Source organism: Lathamus discolor, chromosome 6 (genome assembly GCF_037157495.1).
Source record: "Lathamus discolor isolate bLatDis1 chromosome 6, bLatDis1.hap1, whole genome shotgun sequence".
Taxonomy (NCBI): domain Eukaryota; kingdom Metazoa; phylum Chordata; class Aves; order Psittaciformes; family Psittacidae; genus Lathamus; species Lathamus discolor.
Window position 1 is genome coordinate 68,413,342 of NC_088889.1, and position 11,784 is coordinate 68,425,125.

General features: G+C 43.6%; 1 protein-coding gene across 1 annotated transcript in view; it reads right to left on the reverse strand.

The window, feature by feature from the left end:
* The window catches only part of SLC17A6 (solute carrier family 17 member 6), a 33,513-nt gene extending 22,383 nt beyond the window's left edge, over positions 1–11,130 (reverse strand). Inside the window, exons 1-3 of the mRNA XM_065686057.1 lie at positions 11,045–11,130; positions 7,846–8,098; positions 6,869–6,987 (exon numbers count right to left, since the gene is read on the reverse strand). Coding sequence (XP_065542129.1) covers positions 6,869–6,987; positions 7,846–8,098; positions 11,045–11,130 — 458 coding nt within the window. The remainder of the gene's footprint in view (positions 1–6,868; positions 6,988–7,845; positions 8,099–11,044) is intronic.
* Between the last annotated feature and the right edge of the window lie 654 nt (positions 11,131–11,784).

Here is an 11,784-nt window from a genome sequence, read left to right on the forward strand (position 1 = left end):
TGTCTTCAGGAGTTCATAAGTTGGCCCTTGTATACCCATCCCCAAATTCCTTGGTTCTGCTGAGAATTATACATTGTTTGCAAATCAGAAAACTACACAATACGTACACCTGCTAAAGGGGGGGGGGGAAGGGAAGGGAGAATTATTTCTCTTTTTCAAGCTGAACAGTGTGAAGATGCCAGGTTCTAGGAAATGTTTGTCCTTGTGTTTCTAAACCAATACTTCACCTTGCATGTTTTTATGCTTGTTGTTGTTAAGGCTGGATTTGGGATTAAAACTGATTTCACTGACACACTAATAACACAGTTTCAGTGAAAATCTTTGAGACTCGGAGATGAGATGCACTGGCACACAGTTGTCCGAAATATCATCCATCTTACTCATGCAAATAATCCTATCGGATTACTTGCTGGAAAGAAGGATTTAGTTCTTAATAACAAGATGAATGGCACTTTAAAAACAAAGATGAATTTGAAGTGAAAGGTTGATTTATATATTTTCATTCAGCTGAGAATGTGACAATGATGAAGAGTTCAACATAGATGAGAGATAATTGCATTGTAGAGACATTTAGGGTAGCTGTGTAGTAATTATTTTAATGGAATAGTGCCACTGCAGTTTAACAGATAATTAGAAATATGTGTCATTATCATAGAATTATAGGGAGACTTTAATTACTTAAACACTACCATTCTAGTCTGACCTTTGTATTTCTTTGTGTAAGAAAGTTTGGTTTTGCATATGCACAAATAAGCTAAACTGGTTACTCAGTTTTGTTTTTCCAAAAAAACCCCATTTGTGATTAGTACAGATCTATTTGTAAAACATTATTTGGCACGTGCAGTCCAAACCTGCATTTCTATTTTAAATATATAACTGCAAACTTGGGAATTAATTCCCTATCCTGTGTAATCTAGTGATGTCCCATTCATTTCAGAGAACCTTTCCTGATTTACAGTAAGTGTTTAAACTGTTCACTTAGGAAATCAGGGAGGAAACACTGCCACGGCATTTTGGGAGTGCTTTTGATAGAAGGAGGGGTTTATTACGGATTTTCAGTGTGGTTTTAAAAGAATTTTTAAAGAGGGTATCAGCAGTTAAAACATAACAATATTTAAATTCTCCTGAGATAAGGTGGTAAAAACCAGTGCAGTTTCACACCTTCCCATGTATGGGTGACAGCACAGCAGGGACTTCATTCACAGGCAGATGCAGCTTTGCAGTTGCATGAATGTGAAATAGAAAATACTAATTTAATAAAATTATTTTGTTTCTAGATTAAAGCAGAACAAGTGCTTGGCTTTAAGGCCATCTAGCCTGAGATTCACTATAGCATTAACCATTCTGTTTCACTTGATTATCCTTTATATTTTGCTTAATTATCCTTGTACTGAAAACATTTTATAAAAGCTAAAATAGAAATTCCAATAGAGGAATTTAACACCCAAAGAAGAAGAATCGAACATATAATTTCTCTGGTTGGACCAACAGTGCCTAGTCATTATTGTTAATATTTATGCTTTTTTTATTTATACAGCTACAATTTACTGGTTCTTGTTATTACCTTCCCATGGGACTAAAGCAGACATTATTCTCAGTGATTTTTCCAGTGGCATACATTGTAATCAGATTGCCTCCTAGCATTCTTCTTTATATACTGATATCCTGAATATATATTTCTTGCTATTTCTTTCACTATGTGCCGTTATATACTATTATCATTTAAGCAATTGAAGATCTCTAAATAAATCTCTAATTATTCAACACTGATATTAATATGTGCGTACCCAAAATACCCACCGCAATCCAAAGTCAGTGTCCTTGACCTAAATATACTCACTGCACTAAATACAGAAAAATAGAAAAGGATTATAGTGACTTCCTTAGTACAGCATTATGTTGGAAGCTCATGATGGGTTTCTTGCCTAGCACTTAAGATCCCACTCAGCTTTTCTGGGATGGTTTCCCCCTCTTTGGTGTTGCTTTGCACTTAAGAGTCATATTTATCAAACAATTTAGTTTACTGAATGGTATTTCGTATATCACTTAATTGTCTCGTCCTTTTGGTACCCACAAGTTTATCAGCATTTATATATACTCCATGCATACATACTCCAGAAAGGGAAGCTCACAGTAGGGTTTGTTTAGGGACTACTCAGCAGTATCATAATAGTATCAAAAAAGAATGGGTTTCATCACACCATGGAATGACCTGGCCAATACCCCGAGTAACCTGGGGTCCTCATACAGTACACAGGCAGAGGTATGCGTATTCTGGGGGCAACACAATACACTTGAGATTTGAAGTGCTTTTTAACTTAGATAAACACTATAAATCTTCCTAGAGGAGCTCAAGGTGAAGAAAAACTGAACCAGTTTGCTATTTTCAAAGCCTCAGTACAGCAAAATCCATTTATAATATAGTTGTTAAATGCTACAAAAGAATATAATTATTAGATGACATTTCTGAATTTCTTATCAGAATACTGCCTTCATAGCATTGTTGCAGAATATTTCAACATCTTGGCCACTGATGTTTGAATGCATTCCATTTAAATCAAAATTTGAATTATAAAGGTGAAGAACCACCAAACCCCAAATTTCTTCTTTATTAAGATTTCAGTCACTAAAAATGATGATTGTTTTAAAAAACTTGTAAAGATTGTATGAATTCTGATTAGCCCTATCAAAATTTCTTTTCATGGACTAAGTGGAAATTCACATGAGGTGGGGTTGAAGGACTGTTAGCACTTCATACCCTTTCTGTTCACAGTGTATTGTAATTATATGATGACAACTCCTCTGGTGGGAGCCTCTGTAATGGTGATATTGAAACCTGTTTTTAAAAAGCATTCAAATGAGATCTATGTGCTTTTAATGGCACTAACTGCCATTATGAGTAATAGCTTTGCTGACTGAATAGTGTGGATACATGGTGTAGGGCATCACACTTGAATGTTCATGTGTTCTGTATTCTTTGAAGAAAAATACTGTTAAACAATGTGAAAGCAGCTTAGTTCCTTCCTCCTGAAAACCCTGCTGACACTAGTCAAAATCCATTGTGATATAGTGAAAAGCATGACACCGAATCTCCAATAATCTCAAAAAAAACCCAACCCCACAAACAAAACAAACAAACAAAAATCTCATTTCATTCACTTTTTGGAAATAAAGCTTTGCTATTACTAACTGGAAAGGATTGTGACCAATCAACCTTTATATAATTTTGGTTTTGTCTCTGGAATCTGCTTGTCTATCCTTGCCCCTGCAGTCTCCATACCTCTGAATCTTGGGTGATTTTCTTGCAATAAAGATAGTTATGTAAAGATCTCTGCAGGGACCATGAATTCTACTCCCAGTGTCCAGTAGCTTTGTTTAGTGTAAGGCTGTATGTATGTTCAGATAGGAAAAGTAACCTAGATGAGTTGCCAGCCTGGATGTCCAAGTGACAAGGTACCTCCTCTCTAAACTGCTAGTGCCTGCTCAATACTCTCTGCTATCATCATGTCATGATTAATGGATGACAGGGCTTATTGTTCATTGCTCTTTGAGATCTTAACCCCAAGTAAAGGGATAGCTGTAGCAAACTCTACCCATGGGACTCTACATCATACTCCCTTCATTCCCCCAGCCTGCTGTGGTTGGTTGCATAGAGCATCTTCCAGAGGCAGATTCTCCTCTGGGAGAAGAGGTCTCCAGCCTCTTGTGGCAAAAGGGAATCCTCTTCTATTTTCACACACTACTCAAAGGATGCAAGTTTAAAGCTTCACTGATTGCAAATGAAGGGGCACCTGAGGCCCAATCCATGTCTTTTGGAAGATGATGTTGTCTTGCAATATACTGAAGGTTCTCTGTTCCTACAGAAGTCAATAAAGGTTGAAAGTGTTCAGGAGCACTGACCTTTGTAACATATTAACCCAACTTCTATTGACTACCTGAGAGGTAAGTGCTCAGGAGAAGTGTTGTTTCTGACTGTTCTCTGGAATTTTTGAACAGTTTTGTTTGACCTTCTTGGTGCTACAGCCATGTAAACACGTCTTCTATATAAAGTGCTTTACATTGTGTTGGGCTGAAAATACTCTATAACAGAAAATTCTCAGTGACGCAGCATGAGATAAATTGATATCAAAACTATCAAGTACAAATTCCTGAGAAACCTGATTTACTACTTGTAGATCTGTAAGTCACTGAATCAGATCTGTCAGAAGTGGAGCTATGCATGATAAGAGCAGTGGGTCAAGGCTGAGCAGAATAATCATGCAGCAGCAGCCTTGAGCTCCACAATTAGCAAAGGATCTCAGTAAAACGCTTCCCACCAACAGACTCACTTGCACAAAAATATATTAGAGAGTTCAGAGCTCAGGGTTCCTAATTCTTGATTGGCACTAAGCATTTTAAAACAGGGGAAGAATCAAAATAAAGGGTTTCAGCCCAACTTGAAATTAATGCCTTGTGTGTAGAAAGGCTTACTTGATACCACAGGAGGGTCATTTCTTCTGTATCGTATACCTCAGTAAAACTATCAAATTATGTCAACCCAATCTCTATAATTGGTTGCTAGACTGACTTAATGTCAAGCAAACTTGGTGCCCTACACTCAGCAATTCCCTGTCACTAACAAATTAAGCTCACAAAGTGCACCTGAACGTTCCTCCCAGTTTTCTTCCTTTAAGCATCTTGGAGTCAGTTTCTCATTCCTGCTACATTTTCCATGTACACCATTATCTCCTTCCCTTCCTCGAATGAATATCTTAAAAATCTCCCTTTTTCTTGAGCTCAAGGCTGAGTTTCTCACAGATCATCTTGAGGCTGGTGATGCGATTGTATGATCTACTCTTTTTTTATGTACAGCACATCTGAAACTTGTTTTTTCTGTACAAATTCAGACTTGCTCTGAATGCAAAGGAAACCACTGACATCACCAAGATATTAAATGAGGTTTATAAAAATATGAAGAAGTCCTTGTCTGCCATCCACCACAGCATGAAAGGACCTGTTGTGGCTGGAGCACTAAACGTGTCTCAGTAGAGACTTTTAGAGTAGGTCATGTTGCTTTGGTGCTGTCAGCCTTGAGGCCTGTATATGCACTTGTCTAACTTTCTTGCATAGTTTCTTGGAAAGGGTATGGACCTGATGACATGCACCCTATTTTGGGTGCTGTTTTACCCTACAGTCATTCTGTTCAAGTTGAACATATAGATGTCAAAATCTACTTGTAGCATTCAGGAACTAACTTGGAGGTTTGGCCTCCTCAGTGTGCTATTATTTCAACCACTACCTCAGATGACCCAGAACTCTCTTCTCTGGCATTTTTGTCTGCAAGCTAAATATAAATCACAGTAACTATCCGCATTTTACTATTTGCCATTACTGGTATGTATGCCATAGCTCGTTCCTTTAATTAAATCTGTGATTTACAAATTCATTTGCCTTGTGTTGGAGTTGTCTCAGAGGCTTCCACCATAATAATAACCAACCACTAATCTGTGAAAATTGCTGAGTTAAAATACACCAGGTTACTAACTGGGACTAGTACTCATTTAGTGTTGTGAGTGTAAATGTTTGTGGAGAGGAAAATCTGTCTCACTTTTATGCCAGGCTATGTTTCTACTACTGAATTTTCCTGGGAATTGTCCTGCAAATCCTTGAGGTTACACCACATTACACTTGGGTTGACTCAAATGACCTCAGTGAAGGCAGATTTGGGATTCTCTAATTCTGCATTCTTTACACGAGCAAAGCACTAATTAATCCTGAGGAGTTACAGACTCCTTTACTCTTTTACTGTGTAAAGATGCAAAAATGCTCAAGAGGAAGAAAAGGGAAAGAACCCTTTAGGTGGCTGATAACTGTCATTTAAGATAAGCTTTTACATTTCTGAGCCAGGGTCAGAAAGGTGGCACTTGTAAACAAACAGGTAAGCAACGGGTACCCCAGATTAATCAATGTTGCATTTGCGATTATTTGCCATAAAAGGAGGGATATTAGGGTTATCTCAGTTACAGAGCATCTCTCCATTAGTAAACACTCATCATTTTTAGTGAGGCTTTCTGTCTAAAGGGTATTTACCTTGGGGAGAGCATTTTTTGCTGTAGCTCACCTCTCCCCCCACCCCTTTCTCAAACACAAGTGAGCCTAGACAACACAAGACCTACCCCTGATTTTGCACACTCCTAAGCAGAGTTAAACTTGGATAGTGCTGATTTTAGTACCCATTTGCACTCAGTAACTGCTTTGAAGGGTAGCATTAGGACCTTGGCTACTTCTGCAAACGATGAGCCCGTGGCATTAAGCATGGATGTGAAAGCCTCATGTGTCTTGAATACTCAGAGGATCTAATTAACAGGTAGAATCGCACCCTGGGTGCTTGAGAAATTGCCAGACACCATAGAAACGAGTCCTTAAGTCCCTGCACCATCTGCACTTCCTTTTCATTGTGGAAGCCTCATTGAAACATGCTTTTTTCGACCATTCTAAATTCATTTGTGCGTGAATGGAAAATTTCCTGCTGATGGTTTTCTTTTTCATTAAAATAAATCAAAAACCTGAAAATTCTGTCCTTCAATCGTGAGGAAAAACAAAACAAAACAAAAAAAAAACCAAAACCAAAAACCTAAAAAAAACAAAACCTTTGACGAAATAATGAATCGTTGAATTTGCCTCTGAATATTTGACTATCATTGCCACAACCTCCTTAAACGACTGCTTAAAAGAAAAAGAAACCAACAGGAGGGTCTGAAGGTCGGTGATCAAGGCACCGGCACATCCTCAAGTTCAGGATTCACGCGTATTCCTGCCTTGGGGGACCGGCCCCTGCCCCACTCTGATCCCCCTCCCCGTCCCCGGGGGATGCTGAGGCCGCCGTTACCTGTTAGCTGCCAACCGGGACGAAATATACCCGCCGGGGATTTGGGTGATGATGTATCCCCAGAAAAAAGAGCCGTGGATCATGCCAACTGTTTCCGGATCCCAATTAAACTTTGCTTTCTTCCAACGCAACGGACCGGCAGAGAAGGAGAGAAAGGAAAAAGGAAGGCTGTAATCGTGCCGGATTAAAGCATCCACCCGTAGTACTTTTATACCGGGCAGTCGGGGTGGGGGGGTGGGGGGGTGGTGTGTCTGTCTATCCCCGGCGGTGGCACACCGCGCTGCTGGCTCTGCTTTAGCCCGGCAAATACACCACCTACATCGGCTACAAACCTAATTAACAGTAGGAACAACAAGAGCACCTGGCCTCCCTGCGACGCACGGCTCAGGAGTGACCAGATCCCCGTGTGCCCCGAGCCGGGAAGCCCCGGGGAAACACAGGACCGGCGGGACCCTCGGCTGCTGCTGCAGGCACCCACCCCCCCTGCTCTAGGGCTGGGCTCCTGTCTTGTGTATTGAATCCTCACCTGTACTTAGCAACTCTGCTTTCTCCCTAAGCTGTAACTTGCTTTAGCACGGGAGAACGGGTCTTTATTAAAGCAAACGCTCCCACCCCGGTGTTTTCAGACATTCCTGTACAACATTCCCCTCCCCGTCCCTGTTACAGTGCATCCCCTGGTACCAGCTCACCCGGCGCCCTGCTCTCCCCCGGCCCCTCCGCTTGTTGTACGAAGTGTCTGTGGGATGAGGGCAAAAGAAAAATAAATGTGTCTGCAAATTAGTTCCGCAAAACGGGGCTAGAAAGTGGAAAGGGAAACTAGGAATAACGGGAAGAAATTGCTTCTCCTTTACGAATTCCGCCCTGGAAGGGGCCGGGCAGTGCGCGCGGGGCCGCCCTTGGGGTGCGGGGGGCACCTCAGGGTGCCCGACCGAGGCCGTGCTGCGAGGAGGTGGGATCTGCGAGGGAAGGGTTCCCACCTCTTTGATAATTTTTCCTCCTCGGTGTATGGTGCTGTTATTGACCATATCCACGATGGCCACTCCCAAGTTACATCGGATCCCGAAGGAAATGCAGAATCCCAGTCCACTCATGATGGCAATGATGTACCTCCGGGGCAACCCGAAGCAGGTACAGTCGCACAATGGGGCTTTCTTCTCGGGCATTTCCACGGGCTTCCCATCTTCCGTCAGCTCGATGGTGTCCCCTGGCTTCTGCCTCTTCTCTAGGACCCTGCCCGACACCAGAAGAAAGTCAAGCCCCAGCCGCCCGACCACCTGGGGCTTAACCCTCTGCTCCCCGCCCCTCGGATCCCTTGGGGTTGAGTTGAGGATTTATTCCTCGTTTTCAGTTCACCTTCAACTGTTCTTTAGACCTGTGGGAGTCAGGATTAGTCATGGTCAGCTCCCCCCGCCACCCCACCGCAGGAGCCCGGGGAGGAGCCCGGGCTGGGGACCGCTCATCTATCATTAAAGACTTTTCCTTAAACATGTAGGAGGCGTTAAGAAGACATCATCTGTAACCACTGCGGAGGCGCCATGTTGGGTAGCCCAAAAGCCACAGCATGGAAAGAGAGACAGTCCTTTGGAGGAGGTTTTATTCCCTCCGTGCTGTATTAGGAGCACCAAAGGGGAATGCTCTTGGTGTGCATCTCGCTTCAGGTCTGGGGGCAAAAGAGATGTTAACAGAAAAAGGAGGGCGGGAGGGATTGCTACTTATTTTGGATTTGCAAAATGGCTGTCACATGCAGGGGAAGAAAACATGAGTGGCCTCAGAGAAGGCTTTCCAAAAGATCGCAATCGCTCATAGCTTCACGTTGTGAGCAGGGATCCCTCAGCAGGTTTAGCCTCCCCAGATAAGCTTTAAACCAGATCTCATTGTGTCGTCGTGTCGTCCCCAGTCCGTGTGTCGTCCCCCCCACCCCTTTCCCTCCCGCGTTTCCTCGTTTTTACATGAGAATCCTATCTTCTAATCTTCTACTGGAGAACAATGTGCAGGAATCTGAACTGGAAGGGTTATTTGCAGCAATCTTCAATCATCAGAAAAACACCTAAAAAGAGCCCCTAAACCGCAGCCCTGGCACTCAGGAAAGGGGATTTAGAACATTTCAATTTATTTCTTCCTTGGTGGGAAAGCTTTTCAAATGCCGTGTCGGCAGTAAACAAGATTGGGTCCTTCGAGCAAGTGTCCCACGCTGAACCTCTTCATCTTCTTTTGCAGTCACCGAGAGATTTAAAAGACAGGCAAACAGTCCGCTTTCACCCAAGCCCCATTGCCTTGATGTGAGCATTCCCAAGCCTTTGGGCTGTCCTACCGCTGCCCTCAGGAGTGTTTCCTCGCGTCGGAAATACTCCTTCAAGGAGCATCCCTTTGAGGTTAACTCATCCGGCTAATGGGCACTAACAATTAGCAGAATGAGGCTCAAAAGCTTTTCTGTTTTGGAGAAAATCCCCGTATTTTCTCCAAGTTACTCGGTTGAAATTATCCTGATTTTTTTTGCTGGGAGATTTCTTCCCATGTTTAAAGACGGCAGCATGAAGAAGGGTCTTAAAGGTGTGGACAAAATAAACCACCTTGGATTTATGTTCAGAATTCGTTTGTGCGAATTAAGGTCGATGCAGAAGTGTTTTCCCCCTGAACCGGCTTCTTGTCTTCGGGCAGATATCAGAAATCAGTGTACAAGGGACACGAAAACGACTGTAATTCTAAGATTCTGAAGAAAAGTAATTCAGTCCCGCGAGATGAAAAAGATTTATAAATCGTGCATTTGTTCATCAAGGGGGGAGTTCAAACGGAGTTCTGCTGGAAAATACAAACGCCGTTTCTCCATTATTTGCTCTGTTTCTTAAAAAGCACTAGATATGATCGTTTTATATGTTGTTGAATCTTTTCGGGTGATAAGAGGTTTATTTCCTTCGTTATATTTATATTTTATATTTTATATGTATATATTTCTATTATTATGGATTTTTCTTTCTTTTTTTTTATTTGTTTTTTTTTTTTTTTCATTTTCTGACCATTGAAAATGACTCAAGTATGACCAAACTCTGCAGAATATTCACTGCGGCGTTGATGGCTTGCTTTTGCCTTTGGCTTTTCGAAATCGCCCCCTTCCTACTAAGATGACAATCTTCATTTTGCCTTTATCACCTCACTGATGTGTCCCCCATGCCTGTAAATGGCAGCAGCAGTTGTGACTCATGCTGTGGCACAGCCCTGTGCCTGTGCCCGCCACTGCCGCATAGGTAGGGAGAAAAGACTTTTACGTGACCTGCCCTAGGCAGATAAATCCGCAGTTCCCTCTCTGTAATTCGGGGAGAAAAATATCCTCAAATTTCGGCGTACTTTGTAGCAGAGGCAACAATCGAAAATACTCTGGAATTTCACAGACTATTCTCAAACGTCCTGGAGGTCACTCAGGTGGCCAGATTGGATCGAGCACAATGTGTCAGCTTCATGCACTTCATACATAGGTGTGCGATAATTTGGGGTCGATTATCTGTGCACAGGGCTTGGAGGTAGCAGAAATGTTCTGTACACACACAAGCGTACTGTTGAGGGATACTTTTGGGTTTAGCAATTGCAGTTGTGTATTACTTATAATAGAAGTGGATGCTTCTCAAGGCAGACTGATAAATAATTAAACACATCCCCTCTATATGTTTCAGCTTCAGGAGAAAGAAAAAAAATCGTTCGGATATTAATTATTTATACATCTCCATGTTTATCTTCCTCTGACGAAGAATTACACAAAGGAGAAGACTAATCGAAACGAGGAAAGATTATTATTATTATTAGTTAATGATTGGTAAGGGCAGCGGAAAAGATCCTGTGACTGCGCTGCAAAATTAACACAGAACCAGAATACCGGGAGCTGCTCTCCCCCGCTTACGATTTCAAGATGGGATCTTGGTTTTGTGGGAGAGAGATGGGGTAATCTTTCCCTTCGTATTTACTGACACTATCTACGAATCAGATAGAGAAGTTACGAGGGTGCCATATTGAGAAGCTTCAGCAGTAGTTTGCAGGATCCAGATTAGATCAGCAGTATCTCAACGGCTCCCAGCCCTGCCACCATGAACCTCCCCAAAGCATCCGGCCTCCTTCATCAGCTGGCGGTGAGGAAAAACTTCCCATTATTTCTAGGAGTTAGACCCCTGTAAGAGATTTCAGTCTTACCTGTAGAGTTGACCAAGCGATTTGCCAGCAAAATTCTTCAATCCCTCCTTGCCAGGGGTCAAAATCCTTTGTTTTACCGACTCCATTCCTGCGGGGGTGCTCGCTGGATTCTGCTCTGCTCTGGATAGGGCACTGCTACGAGCAACGGTGGTTCATATTGCTTTAATCTCTTAACTTTTCCCCCTCATTAAACCGCTCTCAGCGCACCTCCGGGGAAAGGGAGAGTGAGAGGAAGCGTGCGCGCCCGTGTGTGTGTGAGAGAGGGAACGGAGAGGCGGCGTGCAGAGCCGAGGGGCGGGGGGGCGAGGGCGAGTGAGCGCGCCTGTGTGCGGCTGCGAGCGGCAGCCCGAGCACGCAGCAGGCAGCCCCCGGCTTTCCTGGCAGCGCGGAGTTGCCACGCACGGTCAGAAAGTCTTCTCGGCCTCGCAGGGCTCGCTGCTGGCGGGTGGAGGCAGTGGAGGGAGCCTGGCTGGGGGGGAACGGAGATCCCTTTGCGAGAGCGCTTCAATGCGATCTCGGGCTGGCGCTGGCGGCTGGAGGGGGATGGGTTTGCTTCTCCGCCGTAGGCAGAACGCCCGCTGGCTAAACCCTAGACGGCGAGGAGCCCCGGCTTGTCCGCACTGCCGCCCTTCCTCCGCGCAGGGCTGCTCCCACCGCGGCAGCGCAGGTCGCGCCCTGAGGCGGCGGCGGCGAGCGGCACCCTCAGGGCACCTCGGCCGGTTCAGCACCGTGGACAGCAC